This window comes from Peromyscus eremicus, chromosome X (genome assembly GCF_949786415.1).
Source record: "Peromyscus eremicus chromosome X, PerEre_H2_v1, whole genome shotgun sequence".
Taxonomy (NCBI): Eukaryota; Metazoa; Chordata; class Mammalia; order Rodentia; family Cricetidae; genus Peromyscus; species Peromyscus eremicus.
In genome coordinates, this window is record NC_081439.1 from 114,727,372 (window position 1) to 114,755,294 (window position 27,923).

At 44.9% G+C, this 27,923-nt stretch overlaps 2 protein-coding genes across 2 annotated transcripts; one reads left to right on the forward strand and one right to left on the reverse strand.

The window, feature by feature from the left end:
* The first annotated feature begins 6,530 nt into the window (after positions 1 to 6,530).
* Positions 6,531 to 7,298, forward strand: LOC131899957 (zinc finger protein 75D-like). Its single transcript, XM_059251431.1, is given in 2 exon segments — positions 6,531 to 6,626; positions 6,628 to 7,298. Coding segments are annotated over 2 exon segments (630 nt in total). The 3' UTR covers positions 7,162 to 7,298.
* Positions 7,299 to 16,941: 9,643 nt separating this feature from the next.
* Positions 16,942 to 21,324, reverse strand: LOC131899529 (proline-rich proteoglycan 2-like). Its single transcript, XM_059251018.1, has 3 exons — positions 21,148 to 21,324; positions 20,465 to 20,672; positions 16,942 to 18,811 (listed from the first exon to the last, which is right to left on the reverse strand). The coding sequence occupies exons 2-3, from the start codon at positions 20,655 to 20,657 to the stop codon at positions 17,838 to 17,840; spliced, it is 1,167 nt and encodes a 388-aa protein (XP_059107001.1). The 5' UTR covers positions 20,658 to 20,672; positions 21,148 to 21,324; the 3' UTR covers positions 16,942 to 17,837.
* Between the last annotated feature and the right edge of the window lie 6,599 nt (positions 21,325 to 27,923).

The following is a 27,923-nucleotide window of genomic DNA, read 5'->3' on the forward strand; positions in this document are numbered from 1 at the left end:
GCTAGTCAGTTTCTCCTGGTGATGATATACACTCACATTCTCATCAAATTTTAGAATTTCCATTATCTTTCATTCTTTTCTTTATTCCTCCTTTCCAGGTGGAATAGCCCTGTGTGGATATGTACTGGTGGCCTGGAGGCTGTTGGTGCTTTTCTCTTTTATAAAGAGATCTAGGCTGGGTGGTGGTTGCACATGCTTTTAATCTCAGCACTTGGGAGGCGGAGGCAGGTGGATCTCTGCGAGTTCAAAGCCAGCCTGGTCTACAGAGTGAGTTCCAGGACAGCCAGAGCTACACAGAGAAACCCCGTCTCAAAAAAGATAAATAAATAAATAAAGGAAGAAAGGAAGGAAGGAAGGAAGGAAGGAAGGAAGGAAGGAAAGAAGGAAGGAAGAATAAGAGGAGATAATTTTTTATTTGTGTGTGCTTGTCTGTGTTAGTGTTTTTGAGAATGCCCATAGAGGCTAAAGAAGCGTTGGACTCCTTGGAACTGGAGGCATCTGTGTGCAGGACTGGGACTGAGGTCTCATGACTGAGCAGCAAGTGCTCTTAACATAGGAGCTGTCTCACCACCCCTGGTCCCATCTTTCTGATTATTTGCTCCCAGCCTGATGTTTGTAAAGCTTTAAGGGATCTTTACTAACATTCTGTTCTAGTTTTGTTTTGTTTTTTTTTTAACTTTTTCGTTTCTTTGTTTTGTTTTGTTTCTTTTATGTTTTTTTTTTGTTTTTAATTTTACCAGTCTTTTTTTCTGCCTTTCCATCTTCCTTTCTGTGGTACTTTGAAAGAGAATGGTCCCCACAGGCTCATATGTTTAAATATTTGGTCCCAGGTAGTGCAACTGTTTGAGAAGGTTTAGAAGGTGTGGCCTTGTAGGAGTAGGTGCAGCCTTGTTGGAGGAGGTGAGTCACTGGGGGTGGGCTTTGAGATTTCAAATGTCCATACTAGGTCCAGTCTCTCCCTCCCTGTCTCTTTCTGTCTCTGTCTCTCTCTCTGTCTGCATCTGTCTGTGTCTCTCTTTGTCTCTGTCTGTCTGTCACCCTCCATCTCTGTCTCCTTCCCTCCCTCGCTCCCTCCTTCCCCGTCTCTTCCTCTCTCTCTCCCTCAGGATGTTAAGCTCTCAGCTGCTTTCTCTCTCCCTCAGGATGTTAAGCTCTCAGCTGCTTTCTCTCTCCCTCAGGATGTTAAGCTCTCAGCTGCTTCTCCAGCACCATGCCTTTCTGCTCCCCACCATGGTGAGAACTAACCCTCTGAAACTGTAAGCAAGCCCTAGATTAACTGCTTTCTTTTGTAAGAGTCACTGTGACCATGGTGTCTCTTCACAACAATAGAAGAGTGACTCAGACACTTTGCCTCCTTTTGTACAATTTTCAGTTCAGATTCATGTAAGTCTTTCTGGAAACCTGGAACTTTCAGCGGCTGCAGTGTTTCCATTTCTCTTTCCTTGAGCTCCTTGTCAATTCTCAGCAATTCTTCCTGTTCATTTCTTTAGCAAGATGTAACTTTCTAGAATAAAATTCACTGGACTCTTTATGTTGCTTTCTTGGCTTTCTCTTCTTACTTTAACTGGGACACATTTTGTAGAAATTTCTGTACTCTTCTGAGTTTTATCCAAGCTTCAACTGTATCTTTCTGTTGCTTTCTTTGTTCATTTTGCTTTTGATCATCTTCCAAGTTATTGGTAAAAATACATGGTATCTTTTCTTTGAGGTGTTTTGTGTTTTTGCTGCATTTTGGTTTTCCAATTCTGAATGGCCTTTTTCCTTTCTTCTCTAGACAGAAACTGTAGGCAGCATTTATCATCCTCTGTTTTTCCAGGGTGGTACCCTAGAACTTCTCCCATGAATTCTGGCTTCCCTTGATAATTTTTTCCTCTCACCTTCACAAAGTTATAGTAGTCATAATAATCCCAAGCCCGTGTGCTCTACCCGTTGGCTAAAAAAAATTCTTCGGCCGGGCGGTGGTGGCGCACGCCTTTAATCCCAGCACTCGGGAGGCAGAGGCAGGCGGATTTCTGTGAGTTCGAGGCCAGCCTGGGCTACCAAGTGAGTCCCAGGAAAGGCGCAAAGCTACACAGAGAAACCCTGTTTCAAAACCCCCCAAAAAAAAAATTCTTCAAAATTGACACTTCTTCCAGAAGAGTACTGGGTGTGCCTTTGCTGGAGGTCTCCCTGAAATCTTTCTCTGTTCTGAATTATTTAGAACTCATGGGCCAATTTTTCTTAGTTTGGCACTTGCCTTACTTAGGATTTCTATTGCTATGGTAAACACCATAACCAAATGGCACTTAGGGAGGAAAGGGTTTACCTCATCTTACATTTCAGTGAAGTCAGGGCAGGAACTCAAGCAGGGCAGGAACCTGGAGGCAGGAACTGAAGCAGAGACCATGGAGGAGTGCTGCTCACGGGCTTGCTCAGCTTGCTATCTTATATACCTTAAGTTCATGTGCCCAGGGGTGGCATTGCCCGTAGTGGGCTGGACCCTCCCACATAAACCACTGATCAAGAAAATTCCATAGAGATTTGCCTATTGGCAACCTGATGGAGGCGTTTTCTCAATTGACTTTTCTCCTCCCAGATAACTCTAGCCTGTGTCAAGTTGATAAAAACCCAACCAGGACAGTATTCAAATCTTTATTAGTTATTGTTGTTGTTGTTTTTTTTACCTTTAGCATGCTATTTATATATCAACTATTGTGCTTTTTTTTAAATGTTTTTTACATTTATAATTACTTGTTTAGGTTTTCTGAGCTTTTCAATAAAATGTGGTGTAGGTGTCCATCATTTAACTGATATTAAAGTTTCTGTACATTGCTGTGTGTTTTATCCACTTCCTGTTAGAACTATGCATCCCGTTTTCCTGTTGTTCATCAATTTGTTTTCTAGGGTTCCATACTGTGCTTAGTTCTCAAGTCCTTTTTGTGTCTGAGAGATGTTCAGTTGACAAAGTGTTTGACACACCAGGATGAGGACCTGAGTTAGATCCCCACACATATAAAAATGTCAGGTATGATGGCGTGAATTTGTATTAACAGCACCAGGGAGGTGGAGATGAGAGGATCTCCAGGGCTCACTGACCAGCCAACCTCATTTTCTTGGTGAGATCCAGAGTCAGGAAAGGATCCTGTCTTAAAATCCACAAGGTGGATAACCACGAAAGGTTACCTTTTATCTGGCACACACACACACACACACACACACACACACACACACACACGCACGCACGCACTCACGCACGCACGCACGCACCCCAAAGCAAAGTACTACCTTTATTTTTTATGGTAATAACTTGATCTTTAAATATTTCCTCTTGTGCATATGAATTGGGCTGTTCTGAATTTCTGCTTCTGCTTTGAAGGTGAAAAGACAAGCTCCGCCTGAACTACTAGACAGCCAGCATAGTGATGTGGTAGTATGCCGCTCTCATTCTGTTTCTGGTGGTCTCACCAGATTCAGCCTCCCATACAGCTGCAGCAGTGGCCGCTGCTCCCACCATGGCTGTCCTAGAGGACACGCTTACTCACTAAACTCCCCTGCTGTGACAGTTGTGCCAGCCGAGTTGCTCCCTTGTCTCTGAAGACTGCTCCCTAATAAGGTGGGAGGGGCAAGTGTAAATTCTACAGTAAGTTTAGTTAGGCCTCTAAGACATTTGATTGAGATTTCACTAAAAATTTCTTTAAACCTATAAATTTGTTTGAAGAGCATTGATACCTTCAGTGTGGTGTCTCCTCTGATCCCTGAATGTGATGTATCTCAGTGTAGGTGTTCATTGATTTCTGCCATCAACTTTTAATCATTTTCAGTGTGTAGATACTCTTCATATTTTGTGAAATATGTGCCTCAGCTTTTCCCGTTGCAACAACAGCAAGGATGCCAGTTTTAATTTTGATTTCCTCATTACATCACTTTATAAATGAATGCGTGGACTTTTATTTTTGGATCTTGTATCTTGTAATCAGAGTGAACTCCCTACAAGTACTTGTATTGTTAGATTTCTTGGGCCACCTCAGGATTTTCCTTGTAAGCAACCATCCACAATGCCTTTTGTTTTTTTGTCTTGACTTATTGCATTAACTTCAACTTCCTGTATTTAGTATGAGGGTTTTGTTGCTTTTTTACAAAGTTGATCAAATTTTCTACATTTATGAGTGGTTTTTTTTAGCCTGAATGCATGTGTGATATTTTCATATACTTTTATTGTGAATTAATAGGAGCATTTGAATTTCATTTCTTTTCATCATTTAAGACAGATTCTCACTGTGTGTCTCAGGCTGGGCTTGAACTCGTGATTCTCTTCTTTTCATCTCCAGAGTTCTGGTGTTCTGAGTATATGCAGTCATGCCACACTTACCTTTCTGTAGTGTCTTAGTTTTGCAGCACACACACACACACACACACACACACACACAGAGAGAGAGAGAGACAGAGTCAGAGACAGAGACAGAAAGAGAGCCTGCCTGACTTGGATTTTGAAACCTCAAAGCCCACCTCCAGTAACACTTCTCCTCCAACAAGGCCACTCTTCCTAATCGTTCTTAAACAGTTTTGCTCCCTGGTGTCAAAGCAGTCTAATATATGAGCCTGTGGGGGAGATTCTCATTCAGACCACTGCATGCCCTCTCTTCCTTTCTTCCGGGAGGGCAATTTGAGACAGAGTTGTGCAGTGTGGCCCATTATGCTCATGTTAATCCCTCTGAGTGTCTCCCTGGTGCTGAGATTACAGTCTTGTACAACAAAGCCTGCGTGGATTTTGTGCTTCTTGTTAGTCCTTTGGGTCTTGTAGTTTCTCTTGTCGGTCTTGGTAGTGACTTACTACCACTACTTAGTGGTAGTGACTTACACACTACTCCTGTTAGTGTGTTTTGAAAAGTAGCTTTTTATTTGATTATGATGTCCATTTCATTGTTAGAATTTCATCTGCTCACATTGGTTAAGGCCTAATTTGCTTTTTGCAAGTTGCTTGAGGAGGGAACTTAAAGATGATTGCCTTGTGAACTTTCTTTTCTAGTGTAAGCACTTAAGGCTAGATGTATTCCTTGGCCACTTCCTTAACTGTACTCTATGTATTTGGATGGAGTTTAACTTCATTTTCATTCAGATCTAAGTATATTACAGTTTCTTTGAGGGTTTTCTTTAAACCACACATTATTTGTAAGCATACTGCTTCTGTGTCTCTAAGTTTTACCATTTCTGGTTTTGCTTTGTAGTTTGATTACACCTTTGTCAGATTTGCCCTTCACCCATGTTACAATTTTCTTAGTTCTTAGTCAGATAAGTGACTTTTCATTACATTCTGATAGTTTTATCTATTACCATAAGAGAGCTCCGGTCCTATTTATGTATGCTATTTTAGCAGACACCTACCCTGCCTAAGTTTAACATGTAGGGTGTTAGTTACGTTTATGTGGCTTTCTTACAATGAATTTGTTTTCAGAGACTTTGTGGCATTAATTTTGTATCTTTTGGTTCCTCCAATACTGCTAGATCTACCATGGGTTCTGGATAATGCTGTCTGAGGGCATGCATTTCCCTAGGCCAGATATCTCACCGTGGAAGGGGAATCTCAACATAGGGAGGAAAAGGCTTCCTAAGCCAGGTCACTGGTTAGAGCTGAGTCTCCCCTGCTAGTTCTGCTTCTTCACTTTCAGGGCTCCTGTGGAAAGAAAATATCCCATGCCTGCAATGTTAATGATACTTTTTGTTCATTGGCCTTTATCAACACCAGCTCTCTAGATGGAGTTGTTTATACATGTTACTATCTCTCAGCTTCTTATGGGAAGTTTCCGTGCTGGGGTGGAATGCAAGTACACTCCCGTCTGCTTATTGTTGACAGGTACCAGGGGGGTCCTTTTCTGAGTTGTGTCTGGTTTGCATGATATCTGTCTTTAAACGGTTTCACACTCAGTCTGAGAAAGGGGTGAGTCTGTCTAGGCAGCCTTCTGCAGATAGTTTTGGGGTTGGAAAATACTGGGTTTGAGATTCTGCTTTCTTCTGAGTGTTTGGGTGTGTTATCACTTGCTCTATTTTGTTTGTTTGTTATTTCTTTCTGAAATTCTTGAGTCCTAGACCTTTTTGCCATCTTTCCACTTTTTATAATTTCCTTTTTTAAGTTCCGGCACCATTGAGTGGGCTTTTTGCTGTACCTAGCTGAGTGGATCAAGGGACTATGGATCTATACCATTTTTCCAGCCTGGGCCACAAACACTAGTTTATGTATTTCTTTAAAGTTATTCTTATCGACCATCCTCTCTAGTCCTTTACATTTTCTTTTCTTTCTTTTTTTTAAAAAAAAATTATTTATTTATTATGTATACAGTGAGTGTTCTGTCTGCAGGTCAGAAGAGGGCACCAGATCTTATTGTAGATGGTTGTGACCCACCATGTGTTTGCTGGGAATTGAACTCAAGACCTCTGGAAGAACAGCCAGTGTTCTTAAGCTCTGAGCCATCTCTCCAGCCCCTACATTTTCTTTTCTATGAAACACCTGACTGATGCTTTTCTTTATATGAACAGGGTTAAAGCCTGGAGATGACATGGGAAATGATCAGCCTGTATCTGCCTCTACATCAGAAATAGAAGCAAGACCATCAAAAGTATCAAAGGCCAGAAAGAAAGCTGCCCAGAAAAAAAACCAACAGGAAAAGCCATGCAGATACACGCAGGGTGCAGGACCATGATCAGGCTCTTCCAGGGAGGAAAAGAACGTTAGCTTCAGTTTGTAAACAATGGCAACAAAAACCTTTTAAATGTCAGGAGTGTGGGAGAGGCTTCAGAGTTCCTTCTGAGCTTGCTAGGCACCATAGAGTTCACACCAGAGAGAAGCCTTTTTCATGTCAGCAGTGTGACCGTAGCTGCAGGTGGAAGTCAGATCTCAAAATCCATATCCTGTCACACCAAGGAATAAAGCTATATAAGTGCTCTTGGTGCCAGAAAAGCTTTACTCATAACACAAACTTACATACACACCAAAGAATTCATACAGGAGAGAAACCCTTTAAGTGTCTGGAATGTGGGAAAGCATTCACTCAGAAATCTCACCTCCTTAACCACCAGGTAGTCCACACTGCTGAGCAGCCCTATGCATGTAGCCTGTGTGAGAGAAAGTTTAACAGGAAGTCAAGCCTTCTCAGACACCAGAACATACATGGTCAGGTAAACAGCTAGAGCTGTCAGTCAGAGGGAAATCAGCACAGAGCAGTGACAGACTGTAGAGAAGATTAGGAGTTTCCCAGTAAGCATCTGTTATGAAAAGGAAATTTGGGAGAGCTGTGTTTTGTAGCACAGAAAGGAATCTGCATTGCTCCCCCTCCCAGCACTTAGTTTTCAGTGTTTGCCACAAAATTGCCATTACTCGATACGTTATGAATAAAGAATGAAAACTTGGTTGTCAACGTGTCTGTAGTTATGTTTTCTCTAACACTATCCTCGGGTGTCAGGTACCATGAACCCTGCACTCATTCTTCGAACTTCCTCAGACAAGACATAAAACGCCATTGCAGCCCCTGTGAAGTGAGTTCAGAGAGAATTACTATGTGAGGGACATCTTCAGCACCTCTGATTTTAGTCTCCATTGACAACCAAGCTCAAGAATCAGGGACATTTGGTTATGAACAGGAAGTGAGGGTTAGTGTTTTCCCTAGCGTAAGTGTTCCCAATGTCGTTGTCCTCCCGAGTTCTTACTACTATTGTCTCCTTTTAAGAAGTTTGGGGAGCAAGAGAAGACCTGAAAGCCAACACAAACCTAAGAACCTTATAAGCATTTGCATTCCTCTTGCAATTCTCTGTGTGCACAGTTCTCTGTGTGCACAGTTCTCTGTGTGCACAGTTCTCTCTGTGTGTGCACAGTTCTCTGTGTGTGCACAGTTCTCTCTGTGTGCACAGTTCTCTCTGTGTGTGCACAGTTCTCTCTGTGTGGACAGTTCTCTCTGTGTGCACAGTTCTCTCTGTGTGGACAGTTCTCTCTGTGTGCACAGTTCTCTCTGTGTGTACAGTTCTCTGTGTGCACAGTTCTCTGCGTGTGCACAGTTCTCTCTGTGTGCACAGTTCTCTCTTGTGCACAGTTCTCTCTGTGTGGACAGTTCTCTCTGTGTGCACAGTTCTCTCTGTGTGTACAGTTCTCTGTGTGCACAGTTCTCTGTGTGTGCACAGTTCTCTCTGTGTGCACAGTTCTCTCTTGTGCACAGTTCTCTCTATGTGGACAGTTCTCTCTGTGTGCACATTTCTCTCTGTGTGGACAGTTCTCTGTGTGCACAGTTCTCTCTGTGTGTGCACAGTTCTCTGTGTGCACAGTTCTCTCTGTGTGGACAGTTCTCTCTGTGTGGACAGTTCTCTCTGTGTGCACAGTTCTCTCTGTGAGCACAGTTCTCTGTGTGCACAGTTCTCTCTGTGTGCACAGTTCTCTGTGTGCACAGTTCTCTCTGTGTGCACAGTTCTCTGTATGCATAGTTCTCTGTGTGCACAGTTCTCTGTGTGTACAGTTCTCTCTGTGTGCACAGTTCTCTGTGTGCACAGTTCTCTCCGTGTGCACAGTTCTCTCCGTGTGCACAGTTCTCCGTGTGCACAGTTCTCTTTGTGTGCACAGTTCTCTGTGTGCACAGTTCTCTGTGTGCACAGTTCTCTGTGTGCACAGTTATCTGTGTGCACAGTTCTCTGTGTGCACAGTTCTCTGTGTGCACAGTTCTCTGTGTGCACAGTTATCTGTGTGCACAGTTCTCTCTGTGTGCACAGTTCTCTCTGTGTGCACATTTCTCTCTGTGTGGACAGTTCTCTGTGTGCACAGTTCTCTCTGTGTGTGCACAGTTCTCTGTGTGTGCACAGTTCTCTCTGTGTGGACAGTTCTCTCTGTGTGGACAGTTCTCTCTGTGTGCACAGTTCTCTCTGTGAGCACAGTTCTCTGTGTGCACAGTTCTCTCTGTGTGCACAGTTCTCTGTGTGCACAGTTCTCTCTGTGTGCACAGTTCTCTGTATGCATAGTTCTCTGTGTGCACAGTTCTCTGTGTGTACAGTTCTCTCTGTGTGCACAGTTCTCTGTGTGCACAGTTCTCTCCGTGTGCACAGTTCTCCGTGTGCACAGTTCTCTTTGTGTGCACAGTTCTCTGTGTGCACAGTTCTCTGTGTGAGCACAGTTCTCTGTGTGCACAGTTCTCTGTGTGCACAGTTCTCTGTGTGCACAGTTCTCTCTGTGTGCACAGTTCTCTGTGTGTACAGTTCTCTGTGTGCACAGTTCTCTCTGTGTGCACAGTTCTCTGTGTGTACAGTTCTCTGTGTGCACAGTTCTCTCTGTGTGCACAGTTCTCTCTGTGTGCACAGTTCTCTGTGTGTACAGTTCTCTGTGTGCACAGTTCTCTCTGTGTGCACAGTTCTCTGTGTGCACAGTTCTCTGTGTGCACAGTTCTCTCTGTGTGCACAGTTCTCTGTGTGCACAGTTCTCTCTGTGTGCACAGTTCTCTGTGTGCACAGTTCTCTGTGTGTACAGTTCTCTGTGTGTGAACAGTTCTCTGTGTGTACAGTTCTCTGTGTGCACAGTTCTCTCTGTGTGCACAGTTCTCTGTGTGTACAGTTCTCTGTGTGCACAGTTCTCTCTGTGTGCACAGTTCTCTCTGTGTGCACAGTTCTCTGTGTGTACAGTTCTCTGTGTGCACAGTTCTCTCTGTGTGCACAGTTCTCTGTGTGCACAGTTCTCTGTGTGCACAGTTCTCTGTGTGCACAGTTCTCTCTGTGTGCACAGTTCTCTGTGTGTACAGTTCTCTGTGTGCACAGTTCTCTCTGTGTGCACAGTTCTCTGTGTGCACAGTTCTCTGTGTGCACAGTTCTCTGTGTGTACAGTTCTCTCTGTGTGCACAGTTCTCTGTGTGCACAGTTCTCTCCGTGTGCACAGTTCTCTCCGTGTGCACAGTTCTCCGTGTGCACAGTTCTCTTTGTGTGCACAGTTCTCTGTGTGCACAGTTCTCTGTGTGAGCACAGTTCTCTGTGTGCACAGTTATCTGTGTGCACAGTTCTCTGTGCGCACAGTTCTCTCTGTGTGCACAGTTCTCTGTGTGCACAGTTCTCTGTGTGTACAGTTCTCTGTGTGCACAGTTCTCTCTGTGTGCACAGTTCTCTGTTTGTACAGTTCTCTGTGTGCACAGTTCTCTCTGTGTGCACAGTTCTCTCTGTGTGCACAGTTCTCTATGTGTACAGTTCTCTGTGTGCACAGTTCTCTCTGTGTGCACAGTTCTCTGTGTGCACAGTTCTCTGTGTGCACAGTTCTCTCTGTGTGCACAGTTCTCTCTGTGTGCACAGTTCTCTGTGTGCACAGTTCTCTGTGTGTACAGTTCTCTGTGTGCACAGTTCTCTCTGTGTGCACAGTTCTCTGTGTGTACAGTTCTCTGTGTGCACAGTTCTCTCTGTGTGCACAGTTCTCTCTGTGTGCACAGTTCTCTGTGTGTACAGTTCTCTGTGTGCACAGTTCTCTCTGTGTGCACAGTTCTCTGTGTGCACAGTTCTCTGTGTGCACAGTTCTCTCTGTGTGCACAGTTCTCTCTGTGTGCACAGTTCTCTGTGTGTACAGTTCTCTGTGTGCACAGTTCTCTCTGTGTGCACAGTTCTCTGTGTGCACAGTTCTCTGTGTGCACAGTTCTCTGTGTGTGAACAGTTCTCTGTGTGTACAGTTCTCTGTGTGCACAGTTCTCTGTGTGTGCACAGTTCTCTGTGTGCACAGTTCTCTCTGTGTGCACAGTTCTCTCTGTGTGCACAGTTCTCTGTGTGCACAGTTCTCTCTGTGTGCACAGTTCTCTGTGTGCACAGTTCTCTCTGTGTGCACAGTTCTCTGTGTGCACAGTTCTCTGTGTGTGCACAGTTCTCTGTGTGTGCACAGTTCTCTTTGTGTGCACAGTTCTCTGTGTGCACAGTTCTCTCTGTGTGCACAGTTCTCTCTGTGTGCACAGTTCTCTGTGTGCATAGTTCTCTCTGTGTGCACAGTTCTCTGTGTGCACAGTTCTCTCTGTGCGCACTTATAGAATGAAATTATCAGAGAGGCACTACATGCCCACATCTAGTTATCTGTCTCAGTGGAAGTCAGGACAGTGGTAAAATGACTTGATTATGTTGCCTTTCATTATGCACACTGAAGGCTTTCACATGTGTGCATACCACTCCTGTCCCTAAAGGGAGTTCCACTTTTGTGGTTTCGTATCCCTAAATGAGTATGGCTAATTTCTCTGTATAAAGAGCTGAGCATTTAACCTACTGATAATGGCAAGGAGGGCCTTATGTAGCCCCTTGGACATGATACACATCTGATACTAGAAGGAGACATCCAAAAACGTCCAGGCAAAGGAAAACATGTGGCTTATACTTGTTGGCCCCATCAGAACCAGGCCAGATGGAAACCACTTTATGATTTTTTTTATCTCTTCTCCATTTGTGGAAGTATCTCTTAAAAGATAAATAGCATACATGAATTGAAAGGTACATCAAGGGCTAATTTATGATATTGGGCAAGGTTGTCATATATTTTAAGTATTGTTTTTCATTAAAAATGACACACTTCATACTATATTTAAATGTGAACAAATGCTTTTAAAACCATATACACAAGCCCCACCTCCCCCAAACCCACCCAGCCTTCCAGGCTGCAGAGTCTTTGTTCTCATAGCCAAACACCCCATCCTCTGGGCTTTGGGCCCAGGGACACAACCCTGTGCCCCCACACCACCTCCCATTGCAGTCCCAGTTTCAGGCCAGCAGGCAGATCTCCTGCAGACAGGTCAGACTACCACCCTCCCACACTAGACCCTGTAACCTACAAGCCCCACCCCTCCTAAACCCACCAACCCTCCAAGACAGCAGCTGCTCCCTGAGACAGTCCTTCAGGACCGATGGAATCCTGTGTGTGTGAACATATGTGTCTCTGTGTCTGTGTGTTTCTTTGCTCTTTCTTTGGCTCTTTTTCTTCTGTTTGTTTTGTCCTATTCTGGGTCATTTGTTTTGATTTTATCATTATTGTTGTTATTATTATTTCGATGGCTATTTATATTCTAATAAGAGGGAGAAAGAAAAGATGTGGATTTGGGTGGGTGGAGAAGTAGGGAGGATCTGGGAGGAGTTGGGGGAACTGTAACTAGAATATATTGTATTTAAAAATCTATTTTCAATTAAAAAATCTCATCCCAGAAATGTTGGTCTTATTGGGGGTACAAAGGATTCAGAAAGTGATTTTTTTTTTAAATCCGATTATGCACGCACATAAAAAACCAAATATAAAAGGTTTTCAAACTGAGATGAGTTTCATTTTGCAAGTCAGGTAAGAAATCTAGAGCCAATAATTAAGAAACACAGGACAGACTGAATCAAAAAGCACACTCAGACAGAAGGCAGGCATCAAATTAATAAAGATACAGACTCTTTCAATGGAGTACAGATCATCCCCCATTCTCCATGCAAAATGGAATCCCTGTTGTCTTCAAAGACTTCAGGTAGGAATTCACCCAGCATCCTTTCTGATCTAGTTAATTAGCAGCTGACTCAAGCCTGCCAAGATTCCAGGACAGGAAAAATGGGTTCCCACCTCCCCTTGGGTCCCTCAGTTTCCAGTTACTGATGTTACAGAGGATCACATACTTAGGCACCTAAAATAGGGCACATCTACTTGAGTGCAGTTCTGGAAGGCAGCAGTATAAAATCAAGGTGCTGGCTAGGTTTACCACCTTCTGGACCAGTGCTTCTCAGTCGAGTGATCCTTTCACAGGAGTCACCTGAGAGCACCGGACAACACGGATACATTTACATCACGGTTCATAGCAGTAGAGAATTACAGCTCTGAAGGAGAATGAAAATAATTTTATGTTTGGGGGATCACCACGGCATGAGGCATTACTAAAGGGCCACAGCTTTGGGCAAAGCTGAGAACCACTGTTCTGGAACTTTAAGTGGGAACTCATTTTTGTTGTTCTTTTCAGCTTCCAGGGCCACCTGTGTTGTGTGGCTCCCTGCCTGGCCTTGGCATCAGCCTAAGATCAGCTTCTGACTCTGATCTTGCTTCCTTTGTCTCCTGTGGTCACATGTGTTTAACCCAGATAATCCAGTCAGACGCCCCTATCTGAGGACATGTTCAGAGTCTGTTTTGTGAAGATTGTACCATAGTATCCTTGGGATGGGGCTGTCTTTAGGGAGGACACTTTTCTGCATGCCATTGTGACCTGGTTTGCTTTCTACTGCTGTGATGAGCACCATGACCAAAAGCAACTTAGGGTGCAGAAGGCTCATTTTATCAGGGCAAGAACTCAAGCAAGAGCAGAGACCGGAACCGTGGAGAAAGGCTGCTTACTGGCTTGGTCTCCACTGCTTTCTCAGCCTTTTTTCTTAAAAATTTAAAAAACTTATTTTAACACACATACATATATATATACATATATGCATACGTATATATACATATATGCATATATATGTGTATATATATATATATATATATATATATATGAATGTTTTGCTTGCATGTATGTCTGTGCGCCATGTTCGCCATGTTCGCACAGTGTCTGCAGAGGCCAGAAGAGGGCATTCGATCCCCTGATACTGGAGCCACATGTGGTTCTGCGCTGCCACCTGACTTCTGGGATTCAAAGGCTGGTCTTCTGCTCTTAACCACTGAGACATCTCTCCAGCCCAACCCTCAACTTGCTTTCTTATATACCCTAGGACCACCTGCTCAGGGACAGCACCACTCACAGTGTACTGGGGCCTCTCCCATTAACTGTTAATCAGGAAAATGTCCAACAGGTAAACCAGACCCAGAAAGACAAACATTGCATGCTTTCTCTCATACATGGAGTTAGCTTTTAAGCTTAATATATGTGTGTTTCATTTAGAATAACCACAGAGATTAGGGAAGGAGGAGATCTTTCAAGGAAGAGGAAATAGAATATAATGTTATAAAGGAATAAATTAGAAACTAGTAATAGAAGGATTTAATGGAGAGGGGTGTCAGGCCAAGCATCTGAGACCAGATACGACATGAATCCTGGGAGAAACTCTACTATTGTAATTCTGCTAAATGAACATGGCAACAAAATGACTTCTAGTGACTCCTAATTGCTCTACCCATAGTGCATTGCTCAACCTTCATCAGAGATGCTTCTTCTTGCAATAGGTGATAATTAACACAGAGAGCCAGAACTGGACAATGGGAAGAGACAGAGAGAGCTTGGAGCATTCAGCCTTAAATCAGACGTCTTTATCAAACCCCTCCCCTCAAGGTTGAGGGATCTGTGCAAAAGATGAGACAGAAAGACTATAAAGACCGGAGGGGATGGATGACTCCAAGAAAACAGCATCTTCCAGACACAACAAAGCTGTGTACACCCATATGGACTCACAGAGACTGTGACATCATGCAGAAGACATGCACAAGTTCATACCAAACAAGCCCCAGCATGGAGGGGGAAAAGAGACACAAAGTCCCACTTCTAACCAAGAAGCTCTTTACAACTGATACATGATAGGGAAGGGAAAATCAGTTTTCTCCAGTAGAATGGCACTGAATACATCAACCCCACTCAAGGGCAGGTCCCACACTCAGAAGCAATTGGGCACTTCAAAAAGGACTCCATGCTTTTTTGTGTGCTTTTGTATTGTTTTGGTTTTTTGTCGTTTTGGGTTTATGCTTATTGTTTTGATTTTGGTTCTTTTTTATTTAGAGACAAAGAACGTGAGTTGGCAGGTTGGGTGGTTGAGGGGGGAAAATATGTTCAAACTATATTGTATGAAAAAAATTAAAGACAATAAATTTGAAAAAAGAAAATTCCCAACAGACATGCTTACAGCCCTGTCTGGTAGAGGCAGTTCCTCATATGAGGGTCCCTCTTCCCAGGAGACTCTAGCTTTGTGTCATGTTGGCAAAACTTACCAGCACACACAGGATGACAGAAAAGCATTTCCACCCATGTCTAAAACTATCCCAAAAAGAAACTGACAGATTCCATGGACACTAATTTGATAAATGTCAGGAAGACATGGGTTGTTCCAGCGTGTTCCAGCTTTACAATGTGAACCCTGAAGAAGGAGCCACAGCCATCCTTCCCTCTTCCTGCCTTGTGTACTGCGAAGGCTTCTTTGCTTCACAGGCGACGCTAAGATCCTGAAGTCACAGGGTAGACAAGCATCCCAAAACATGGCCACTGAGCAGCTCTCATCCCCGTCACACAGGAGAACCTCCTGTCTTTCTTTGCCTCCTGTCGCCACCCCTCACTTCTTAGGATGGGGTCATGGTGGGAAAGACATGGAGGAACACCTTCTATAAAGACCAGTCCTGGTTAGATTCAGGTTATTCTCAGGGCCAGCAGGCAGCCCTTGGCTTTCTCGACGGGCCTCGTATTTTACTGTTTGAAGTCACCTCACCAATCACGGTTCTTGTGTTCAGCATTCGAGACGTCAACTAAAGACAGACATTGAACACATCTTGATACGTTTGCCGTATCTTACCGTTCCCTGTCCTTACCATGGGAACCTAGCCCAGGCTAGACATCTGAGGTGTTCTCTCTGACCACACAATTGGTAAACAACCAGATGCGAGAAGGAAATTCTTCTGACTGCCTGTTGGACAGGATAGCATGCAAGAAGTGGGGCTGACACCTCTCAGCATCAAAGCTAAAGAGAGTCTCATTGTTGCAGAGAACTTAGAAGGAAGCAGGAAGTGGGGCCTGGAGTGTGAGCCTGCTTCTACTTAAGAAGAGCCAGTCCGGGCCTGGGGGTTAGGTCTGACAGCTAACAGAGAAATTCAGCTCAACTGCCTGGAGCTTCCTGGAGAACGAATGCCTTTCCCTTCAGAAAGCGGCAGGGACTGCGGACGCCAGGGGGCAGAGTACAACAATGTTCTAGACTTCTTTTGAGCCATCAGGGCACTGATTTTCCCACCTTTCCCTTGTTCCAGATGAACAACCTTGGTAAGCTGAGCAGCAAGCCCTGCTAACTCCAGAAGCTCCGACTGCAAACACCTTAGGAAATACCACTGTCCCCTCCACATTCGGGATGAAAGGCAAGGATGGGCTCCTGAGGCTGGGCATTATTTGACTCGCTCTAGAGGACAGGCTCCTCCTAGGTCCAAAATGGAGCCTTTGGTGTTTACTGCTAGCTTAAAAGCCAATCACATGTTAAAAATCTGCTCTGTGATATTGAAAAAAAAATGGTTCTCAGACGTACAGGAGAACAAAACCTTGAGCATTTTACCTAAGGAACACCACTATCCTGCTAGGGCACCAGCGACCAGGCATGCATTTAACAACTGAAAATCCTCTGAGTCCCCAGACCACCCTCCTCAAGTGCACATCACATGGTTTTGTTCTGACCCACAGGATACAAGTCTTCAAGAAGACAAAAACGACACAAAGCAGCAAGAGAAACTTGTTTATTAATCAAATTGCAGTATTAACAAAAACTTATCAGCAAAGGCTTAGCATTGGTCAGCTCCTGGACCAATGAGGAGGAAATACAACAAAAAGTTTAGTCACAGACCATGAATACAGGGCAAACTATAACCTCAAATTAATGGAGAATGACCACAGTTAGAGTTGAAGAATTCAAAACCCTGACTAACCTAGAATGGAGCTCAGTGGTAGTGTGTGATTTGCAAGCTCAAGGCCCTAAATTCACTCCCCAGCACCAGTAAAGACAAAACCAAAACCAAAAATAAACTACCTGAGCTAGAGATGGAGCTCAGTGGTAGTGTGTGATTTGCAAGTTCAAGGCCCTAAATTCACTCCCTATCACCAGTAAAGAAAAAAACAAAACCAAAAATAAACTACCTGAGCTAGAGATGGAGCTCAGTGGTAGTGTGTGATTTGCAAGCTCAAGGCCCTAAATTCACTCCCCAGCACCAGTAAAGACAAAACCAAAACCAAAAATAAACTACCTGAGCTAGAGATGGAGCTCAATGGTAGTGTGTGATTTGCAAGTTCAAGGCCCTAAATTCACTCCCTATCACCAGTAAAGAAAAAAACAAAACCAAAAATAAACTACCTGAGCTAGAGATGGAGCTCAGTGGTAGTGTGTGATTTGCAAGCTCAAGGCCCTAAATTCACTCCCCAGCACCAGTAAAGACAAAACCAAAACCAAAAATAAACTACCTGAGCTAGAGATGGAGCTCAGTGGTAGTGTGTGATTTGCAAGTTCAAGGCCCTAAATTCACTCCCTATCACCAGTAAAGAAAAAAACAAAACCAAAAATAAACTACCTGAGCTAGAGATGGAGCTCAGTGGTAGTGTGTGATTTGCAAGCTCAGGGACCTAAATTCACTCCCCATCACTGGTAAGGAAAACCAAAACCATACCTGAGCTAGAGATGGAGCTCAGTGGTAAGAGTGTTTGCTTTGCATGTGCAAGGCCTGGAGTTCACTACTAGCCAAAGCAAAACAAAACTAACTGAGACCCTCATTTCCACTAGGAAGGAAAATTTGACATTCACAGCTATTAACAACTTACTTCAGTACAGGCTTGCATGTCAGTATTTGTCCATTTAAGGTATGAAGAATGTATATAATCTGTATGCCATTATCCCAGCATTTGTGAAATGGGTACTGCTTGGGAATAAACAATATTCGTATTAAAGGCAAAACAGGATCTTACCAGGCCCAGAAAACCACATGCAGGACCGTGGGGAGTGGCCACTATCCTAGTATTGGTAAGCCTTGGAAGGTGGCTTTGCATCTCCCTGAAAGCAAAGCTCCTCTCTGAAATAAGCTCAAACACCACCGTCCTTCTGAGACAACCCAGTGTAGGGGAAGGCTCTTAGGAGGCAGCATCTTTTCTTTGGTCCTGTTTCCATGAACAGATTCTTGGGGAGTTGTGCTGAAAAGCTTGCAGGTGGGTGATCTACTGGCTTGCCTTGTGGGGGGCGCTCTGAGAACCCTGGCTCGCCTTGGGTTGGTTCTCCCTTGTGTGGAATTTTAAGTGTCTCAGCAGGCTGGATTTGTGTTTATAGCTTTTCACACAGTGATTGCATGGAAATGGTCTCTCTTCGGTGTGTCTCACTTGGTGCGCAACAACATGTGACTGCCCTCTAAAGGTTTTCCCACAGAAGGGGCACTGGTGAGATCTGGAAACTACCTGAGGTCTCACATGTTCTATCAGGCCCAAGGTACGCATAAACTCCCTCTTACACAGCCTACATTGCTGTCTTTCTTGGTCAAAATAGTCTGCCTCTGGCTCACTGACAGTTGCCGCCTGAGTAAATGAATTGCTGGACAGAGCATGCACATGAGCGTCCTCCTCCTGGGAAATGAACTGCTGCCCATAGCGGTCTGGCCCACGGGAGGGCCCTGGCCCATAGGGGGCTGGCCCACGGGAGGGCCCTGGCCCATAGGGGGCTGGCCCACGGGAGGGCCCTGGCCCATAGGGGGCTGGCCTACGGGAAGGCCCTGGCCCATAGGGGTCTGGCCCACGGGAGGGCCCTGGCCCATAGCGGTCTGGCCCACGGGAGGGCCCTGGCCCATAGGGGGCTGGCCCACGGGAGGGCCCTGGCCCATAGGGGTCTGATCCACGGGAGGGCCCTGGCCCATCTCTAGGACCCTCTTGTGCTACCTTTCCTGTTTGAATTTCCAGGTGAATATTACTTTGCTGCTGGTGAGCAGAGCAGAGCCCTAACTGCTCACTAGAGAAAGGCTTCTCATCGGGAGGAGCCTGTGTATGGGCTCCAGAGCTGAGAGGCTCCTGTACTTCATTGGAGGTCCCTGGCATCTCCTGTTGGTTCTGGTTTTCCTCAGGCTCCTTGGTGTCAGCCAGCAGCTGTTCTGGGGGTTCTTCACCAGGAGGTTCCAGATCTTCATAGTCTTTGGCTAAATGGAACTCTGGGAACAAAGCAGAAAATGGCCTCATCACTTTGGTCTGTGCTGACATATGTCCACCATTTTCCCCTTCCAACATCAAAAGCTGAGAGAAGGAATGGAAACGGCGGCTGTTACGGTGTTACATGGAAAATAAATTCTCAGAGGGTGGGAGGAAACTCTCAAGTAGCACCACTGACCTCCTTGATGAAGTCTACCTTTCTCTCCCCTTTCTTCCCTGGCTTCTACTGAATCCCTTTCTTCCTACTGGAGTCTGGTAATTGTCCTACGTGTGTAGAATGCAGCAGTCCCTCCACTTATGTCTGTCTATCTTACCAGGTCAGAGAACAAGGTCCAGCAGGGCTCTGCTATTGCATGCTAGAGGGAAGAGGGAGGGCACTTGGAAACTTCACCACAAACTGTCTCAGAGTTCACTCAGCCCGCTCTTTTGAACACAAGAAGTCTCTCCATCAATTTCCCCCTTGGTTGGGGTGACTTCACCAGGAGGCCCTGACCAATGCTGTCTGCTTTGGCTTTATAATTTCCAGAATACAAGATGAATGCTGGCAGGAGCCTACTATGCTTAGTGAAACGCTAGTCCCCCGTCATCTCCAGAAGTGATGAGACTCTATCCAGGCTTAAAGTTGACGAACTGAATGAAAGAGTTCCACCTGGATCTTAGAGGGAAATATTTAACTGGAAAGCAAATCACCAAGAAAATCTTTCTAGTGGTTTCCAATGGAGACCAAGGAACTCTCCTACTGACTGCCACAAAGTGTGTGTGTGTGTGTGTGTGTGTGTGTGTGTGTGTGTGTGTGTGTGTTGCATTGATTGCATTGGTTTTACAGGCAGCCCAGATTATCTGTACGTTTTGATTTTTACTGAAGTTTAGAAGTACGTTTTGTTGAAAACAACACAATGAACTACCAGCCATTTCTTTTTCCTGTCAACCTAAGGACCACAAGGTAAAGTATCCCAGCCCTTTCTTGCTCCCTGCCCCCTCCCTCTGTCCTAATGCCTCAGCAGACAGCCTGTATTCACCTCTCTTTCTTAAGTACTGCTCCACATGACATGAGTTGCAATGGATTTTAATCCAATGTATACCCTAAACAACCTTATCCATTCTAATGTCTTCCTCAGTGGTTCAGCAGCATGTGACTCAGATGCACATACCCTCCACATCCTGGGCAACCAAAGCCCTGTTCCTAGGATTCTCACCCATTCTTCTCTTCAGCTTCTCTGCTCATAGCTCATGCTAGCTTAAGCCATTGGCCAATCCTATCCCCATCCTCAGTTCCCACCCCCCATTCCTGCACATTGAATAAAACACCATTGATTGATGCTAAATGAACTTGATACTTAGTGAGGGTATTTTCATGGATCTCCACACTGCTTCCTTCTGCCTGCCTACCAAGGTAGTGAGGACATCCAGATCTCTTGTCATAAGGCTGAGATCAAACTGTTTGTGGAGAACCAAGGTAGATGGTGAAGAGAGCATTAGCTAGTGCCAGCATAAGGTATGGTTGGAAGGTACAAAAGTAAGGTAATTCAGGAGGGCATTTGACCGTGTCTATTATGTTAAGGGAACTAATAACTCAAACCTGACCCAAAGCCATGAGAGAACTTGAACTCTCAAAAAGAAACCAAAAGCAGGGGGTAGGGGTTCCTTTGCCTTACCAATATCCAGAAAGGGCCCACATTTTTTCTCCTCCTCCTCATCATCATCATCAATGTTCATTTCCTGTGGCTCTGCTGGTGGCACTTCATGGAGCTCCTGGGCAGGTTCCATTAGCTGGAGTGCAGGTGGCCTCACATGCATGTTTGACTGTGTGAGTAATGTACCCATCGGCACCAGTTCTTCTAAGAGCATATCACGGATGTTGATCTGAGGAAATATTAGAACCCATCATCCCTCTGGAAGTACAGCTACTTTTACCTCACTGTAAATATATCATTATCATCAGCAATACAAGGAGTTTTAAGATCTCCAGTAACCACTCACTGGGCAGTGATGGCACATGCCTTTAATCCCAGGACTCAGGAGGCAGAAGCAGGTGGATCTCTGTGAGTTCCAGGCCAGCCTGGTCTACACAAGAAACCGTGTCATCCTGGAAAACCAGAAAAAAAAAAAAAAAAAAGATTTCCAGCAACCACTGGAAAGAAGACATTTAAAGGAAGAGGTGGGGTCAAATACATTCACACAACTGATTTATAGCCTAACTGGCCACATTTCAGTTACTCAAGAGCCAGGAGAGGCACATGGCTCCTGTGCTGAGCAGGACATGTGTAGACCCTTGGAGATAATACCTTACATTGTCAAGAAAATCAGGAAGACAGAGAAAGAGAGCGAAACCACTCACTTGTGCTGCCTTCAGGAGCCAGAGACCTTTGGCAGAGCCCTGTCCCTGCAGCCAACTGCCCTGGAGCTGAAGCTCCTGCAAAGCAGCCCCTGTCCCAAGCCGAGATCATGAATCTCAGCTGGCTGCTCCTGCTGCTTCCTCCCACGGACACTGCCCTGTGCTCAGCCATGCCTTCCCTGAACAGAGGCTTCAAGAAGTGGTTCCACACAGAAGGCACTATTGGTCTTTTGGATGTGCTGGCAGGAGCTGCTACTGGAATTTAATGGGCCAGAGATGGGCAAATCACTCACAAGACAGAGCTCTTCCTAAGCCTTCTCAAATTCGGAACTTCCTCCCTCAAACATTCATATAGATGAGAAACCCTAGCAAGAATCCATATATTGTTACACATTTCTCTGTAACTTAGATGTTCTAGAGATGCATAATCATAGGGGTAGCATAGCATTTATTCCTATTTTCCCAAACCAAAGTTCCTTGCATGGCATTGGTGTGGTTTACAGTGAGGTAAAAGCAGCTATCCACTTAGGAATATCACATGACCAAAGGCAAAATGGTCTCAGCATTGGAAATTTGATGCTAATTCCTGGCTATCCTACCACAGCGATAGTAAGCAGAGACACAGGCATGGAACCACTTCATGGTAAAGCAAAGCCCAAGCACATGTATGCAAAAGTTAGTAATGCTTCATAATAAACTACGTGCCCTTTTTTCTATCCTTTCTAGACTCTACTTGACTTTGGGTTTTCAAACTATTCTATAAAGTCCCTAACAATACATAAGCCATGCAACACCACAGAGATGCTTTTGGTAACTTACGCTGCCAGGGAATTTCATTTACTGATAATAAACTAGGTGTTGTCATTTGTGTGTTAGAGAGAGGGCACCGGGTCAGGTACAGCGGGGAGCCTATGACCCCTAACCTATGACCTCTATGCCGACTCCAGCTGACTCCCACAAAAGAGAATGTTGGAAAGGACTCTGGGAAAGGCTGGGGCTGTGGAACGACGCAGGGACAGAATGTCTCCTCTTAACCCAGCTGCCTGGGCACTTCTTTTGGTCTGAGAACAACGAACCCCAGCGCGGTTCTCACCTTGTTCTCTGGTTGCCCGTTGTCTTTTGGCAGGTTTTCTACCAGGGTGAAAAGTCGTTCTCTAGTCTCCAGGCTGAGCATGCTCCTGCCGGTCTCTGTGTCTGCGGGTAGAATTTTCAGGAATTTCTCCAACACGAACATCGCCAGCATCTGTTCCACAGACCGGGTCTGTGGCCTCAGCCATTGAGAGCAAAGCTCCCAGAGCTGGCAGAAGGCTTCTCGAGGCCCAGCTGCTTCTTCGTACTGGAACTGCATGAAGCGCTGGTGGGAGGCTTTCCACCGTGTGTTGTGCTCTTGAGGCTGAGGGTCCTGGGGGCACAAGGAGGGGGCCTCCGTGGCAGATTTCCTGGGTGCAGCCATTGTGCCCCTTGGCTGGCTGCTCACAGCTGCTCTTGGGCCTGAGGTCTCAGGTCTCCGCTGTTTGGCTGGGCGTTCAACAGGGAAGCCACCTGCAGCGAGGAGGGGACTCCGTGAGAAAGGAGGCAGAGCACTGGTGACAAGAGGGTGTGATCGCTGCCCTTCAGCTTTTCAGAATCTAACCGAAGGTGCGCACTCTTCTCAGAAACATAAACGTACACGTCCAACTCTGCACCCAGCTGCCAAAAGCGTTACAGAGTGCCGCCCTCCACAGACTCCCTGGGCCTGTCCTTTCCACAGCTTAGGCACTGGCCCCATGTGGCTACTGAAGTGGGCATTAGTGGAAGTTGGAGGCTCTGTTCCTAGCCACATTCTCCCATGGGCGTCACTGAAGAGCCCTACCTGCTATTGGGCAGCTCAGCTGGAGTGTTCCCATGGACCACCAGCCGGGAACATCTGCTCCTAACAAGCCTCCTGAAGAGGTTCAGGACTAGAGAAATGGCTCATGGGATAGGAGTACTGTCTGCTCTTCCAGAGGGCCTGGGTTTGAGTCTCAGTACCCACCCAGTGCTCACAATCATCCATAATGTGGTTCTAGGGAGTCTGGCATACTCTTCTAGCCTCTGCAAACACCAAGCATACATGTGGTATATAAACATACATATAGAAAACATCTGTACGCATAAAATAAGATATTAAAATTAACACTTTTAAAAAGGTACAGGTCTGTAGCTCCACTCCTCACATAATAATGGTAATCCTGTGTTTCTGAATACAAGGATGTCGCCCAAAGAATGGAGGACACCTACAATTTCCATGAAAAATCCCTCTGGCTTTGAGTCCCCCTTTAGGGACCTTCAAACAGTAACCTGTGCAGGAGCTGGCCTATACCAGAGTAGCCAATCTTCATTCCCTTCATCTTGTCATCACAGACTAAGTGTAATTGCATTAATGACCTCATGCCCTTCTCTAGCAAGTTTTCTCTGCAGTAGCCTTTCTAGTGGCTTTTCTAGAGGGAAAAAAAATCACACTGTGAAAAGTGATACCATAAAGAGTATCTCGGGAGTTCCTATTGAGGGATATATACTGAGTTCACACCACATCCTGTACCAGGTACTGTCCAAACATCCTTCAAAGTGTGGTTAATCCCCATTAGAACTTAGGAGCCAGATAATAATATGTTTTCCTTTGTGGTGGTGGAGAGTGAAGTGTGAATCTTAGAGCCACTGAATTAAACTGTCCCAGGCCACAAGGAAATTGCCGGAGGGCAATGGCTTCTGCATACCTGCATATAATTACCCTGGGCTGCCTGGAAACAGTCTTCTGGTGCTCTGTGGGCTCACAGAAGTGCTCACAGACAGTCAACCTAGCTCCCAGGAACTGGACCTACTATTATGATGTAGAACTTCTTTCTCTGGCTGGATTTCAAGCTCTCCCCTCTCAATCGCCCTCTGGCCCTCAGTCCCTCTGTTCCTCCCTTCCTCCCTTTTTCCCTACTGCTTCCCTTCCTTTTACTGAAACAGTTTCTGCCCCTGACCTCTTCTCCAGAAGGCTGCTCATCCAAAAATGCTCAGGCCTCTCTCCCCACCCCCAAACCATTACCTCCGCTCCATCTTCTCCTTAACACCTCTGTACAAAGGTGAAGAGACACCTAGCCCTTGTGTAGGTGACTCAGCAATGTGACTGTCCAGTGAAAGGTTCTCACAGATTAACAATGAGGCTACCGGTCACCATGAGCTTCTGCCATTGCGGACCACACCAACCTCAGACTGAATCTACTGCAGAGAAAACTGCATGTCTATTGAACATGGACAGAGTATTTTCCAAATCATCATAGATTGCCAGTATAAGTTATAATGAGCATTTCTACTGCATTTACCTTGTATTAATGATTATAAGTCATCTAGACACTATTTACTATTTTTAGTTTTTAAAAATAGCATACAAGATATTAGATATTATGTCATTTTCAAAGTCTGTTTTAGTGATTCTCTTTCCCCCAAAATCCCCACCTCACTGCTCCCCCTAATAGCCCCTCCCCTCATAGCCTCCCCCTTTACAGTCCTCTTTCATGTCCTGGGCATCTTTCCTCATCATCTATTATTAACCTCTCTTGGTCTCCTTCATAGATTTTGGGCTTTTCCTACATTTGAATCTGTTTATATATAGTATATTATGTATATAAATATAGTATATATATAAATACACTATAATCCCCATTTGAGGAAAAATGCAGTTTCTGTCTAAGTCTGGTTACCTCAATTAATATCACTTTCCAGATCCATCCGTTTTCCTGAAATTTTCATGATTTTATTTTCCTTACAGTTGAATAAAATTCCATCATGTATATGTACCACATTTTCATGTTGCTTCTTTAGTCACTAAAGCAAGGAAATCGAACCAGACTAGATGCCTATCAACAAATAGATTAGTAATGAAAATCTAGACGTAATTTAAAGGAAATATGATGATGTTTATAACTTGTATTCAAACTCTAGGTCATTTTACCTGAGGGTATTGATTTAGTCTGAAAGAATTACAGTTATCCCAGAGCATGGATAAGAAAAATCCTCCATGGAACCCTAAGAAGCTTCTAGTTTCCTTGACCTAGGCATCTAGGCTTCAGAATCCCTTTGGGCTTGGGTCACCCAAAATATTCGTTGGAATTTTATTCAACTATAAAGAAAATGAAATCAGGAAAATGGATGGGTCTGGAGCCCCTAAATCTACAAGCTTATTTAGCACATCAATAGTTTACTTAGTAAGGCTAAGCAAAGCATTTCAGAGAGAGTCTGGGGTGAAGTGCTCCAACAGCCAGGGGAAACAGACTAGTGGGTTTTGTTGTGTTTTTAAAACAAAGTTTATTAATGTATATAAGAGAGATACTAGAAAAAATTCCAGATCCCTTAGACACTGAGCAGAGAATGCTGTAAGGAAGCCCTACCCCTAGCTCTGCAGTGGCCAACAGGAATAAGCCCAGCTCCCTATGATCCTCGGTCCAAGGTAACTTGAACAATCATAGTCACACGTTAATTGGTACTATCTTTCCCCTTCTCTGGTCAACATGACCATCTCATACCAAACTGAAAAACCTTACTTCTCATCTCTAGTGTTCCCAATATACTCACTTATTATTATTGATATTATTATTATTATTAATTGTGTGTGATGTATATGTGAAGTATGAGTGACATGTGGATGTGGTGCATGGGGAGGCCAGAGGAGGACTTCCAAGAGTCTTTGAGATTATGCCCCTTTACTGTGGGTTCTAGGAATGGAACTAGGCACATCAGGCTTGCACAGCAAGTGCTTTTTCCTCTTGAGCCATCTAGTCTTACCATGACCTAATGTTCATTTTAATTCACATCAATTGTTTGAACCAGGACACTGTCTGCCTTCAAGTCTTATCGACTGACTAAAATTAACCCTCCCACCCTAACCCCACAACAAACAATGGCTTCCCAGTCCCTGTTCCATCCTGTCCCCAGCTCCCAGGGCTAAGTGTATCATCCACCTGGCCTCCAACCTTCTGGTGGATATCCACACTTCAGTGATGCCAACTGGTACTCTCAGCTGCAGGTCCTTCCTGCCCCTTCCCCCCTTCCTAGGGACTGTCGGGGAGCTCTTGTGAATCATTCTCCTCATCTTGTACTTGGGCACTTCATGAACTGGGACCACCAAGGGTTACCATCTTCCCTCACTGGCTCCTAGATCTGTCACATCTCTCCACCCACCACTGCCCCATGGTGCTGGCCTTCCAGACCACCAACAAAGAAGCCAGGTTTATAGGCCCTTTTCAGAAAGGAGCCTCCTCTTTCTCCACTAGCAAAAGCTCAGTGTACCCAGGGCTGCACAGACTCTGCCAGAATGTTGTCTTTGGCAAGTCTCACAGACTAACAGTTGTTTTCCACAAGAAAGCCTGTTCAGGGCCCAGGCTGGCCAACAAATATCACCTTAGCCTGCAAGAGTCAGGTGAGTGTCTAGCACCACAGAGATAAAGAGGAGAACCCCCCCCCCCACACACACACACACACTACATCTGCTTCTCCACTTTGTGCTCTCTTCGGATAACTATGAAAGAAGTCAGATTTCTCTCTCTCTCTCTGGAATCCCTGTCTCCACTTGAGAGTCTGGGACTCACTCTTCGGTGTTCTCCTGTCGACTCACAGAGGAGTTGCTTTCCACTTTTCCTCACTCAGTCTCCAATGCAGGCTTCACATTCCTCAGCCACATCTGCCCCTCTTTCCTGGTTTTTCAGGACAATGTTCCCTGTGTAGCCGTGGAACTCGCATAGACCATGCTGGCCATGAACTCACAGAGATCTGTCTGCCTCTGCCTCCCGAGTGCTGGGATTAAAGGCGTGTGCCACCATCACCTAGTCACACTAACCTTTTGAAGCCCCAAGCAAGCATATCTCACCTTTAGGAGGTACCTTTGGCACACACAGCTTGAGAAGCAGACTTTTAAGCGTCAGAGTGGAGAGATCCTAGTCTATGTCTCATGATCAGGTCAGGGGTAGTGAGGTCAAGAAGCCCAGGTCACCCACACAATACTGCACGGAGTGTAGATGGCTTCCTTTGTATTTGAATATGACATAGGAAGCACAAAGACTGGAGATTCAACCAGTAATACGGTATTAAGATGGAATAATCTCAGCACTCAGGAGGCAGAGACAGGCAGAACATGATGAGTTGGAGACTAGCCTGGATATCTTGTGAATTCTAGGCCAGCCAAGGCTAAATAGGAAGACCCTGGCTCTATTAGGTCTCTCGACCCTTAGGAGCAGTCATGTCCTCCTTCTGTTTCTTTCTTTCACTCAGTCTCAAAAAAGAAAAAGAAAGACAGGAGCTAGTTGAAAAATTAAAATCCAAGTTTAAGTTTCCTGATAAACTTTCCTGTGTGGACTTCTTCAGTGTCTCCAATGCTCCCCAACTCATTTCAAACTGTTATACAAATATATGGACATTGAACAATATACTTGAATAATTGTGCGTTTTTTAAAGAAATCGAGGCAAAACTTTGAAAATTCTAAAAACCAAATGAAAATGAAAGCACATGCGGTTTGGCACCTAAGGCATAAAACAGAAACAGTTCCAAGAAGATGACCATTAACAGCCACGAGCGCTAATGGTAAAATAAGACAGCCTTCAAACATACACCTTGATGATGCACCACAAGGCATTAGGAGAACAGGAGTGAGGCTAATGCAAAAGCAGTATATGGAAAGAAATAAGAAGGGTTAGGGTAGTAATGAAACATACACTAATAGAACAGTACCTAGAGTTCAAGGCCAGCCTAGCCTACAGAGCAAGTTCCAGGACAGCCAGGC

Excerpts from the sequence above, each read along its gene's own strand:
- LOC131899529 (XM_059251018.1), bottom strand. The coding sequence starts at position 20,657 with ATGCTCTTAGAAGAACTGGTGCCGATGGGTACATTACTCACACAGTCA. Across the intron at positions 18,812-20,464 it reads TGGGCCCTTTCTGGATATTG|AGTTCCATTTAGCCAAAGAC; the intron begins GTAAGGCAAAGG and ends CTTTGTTCCCAG.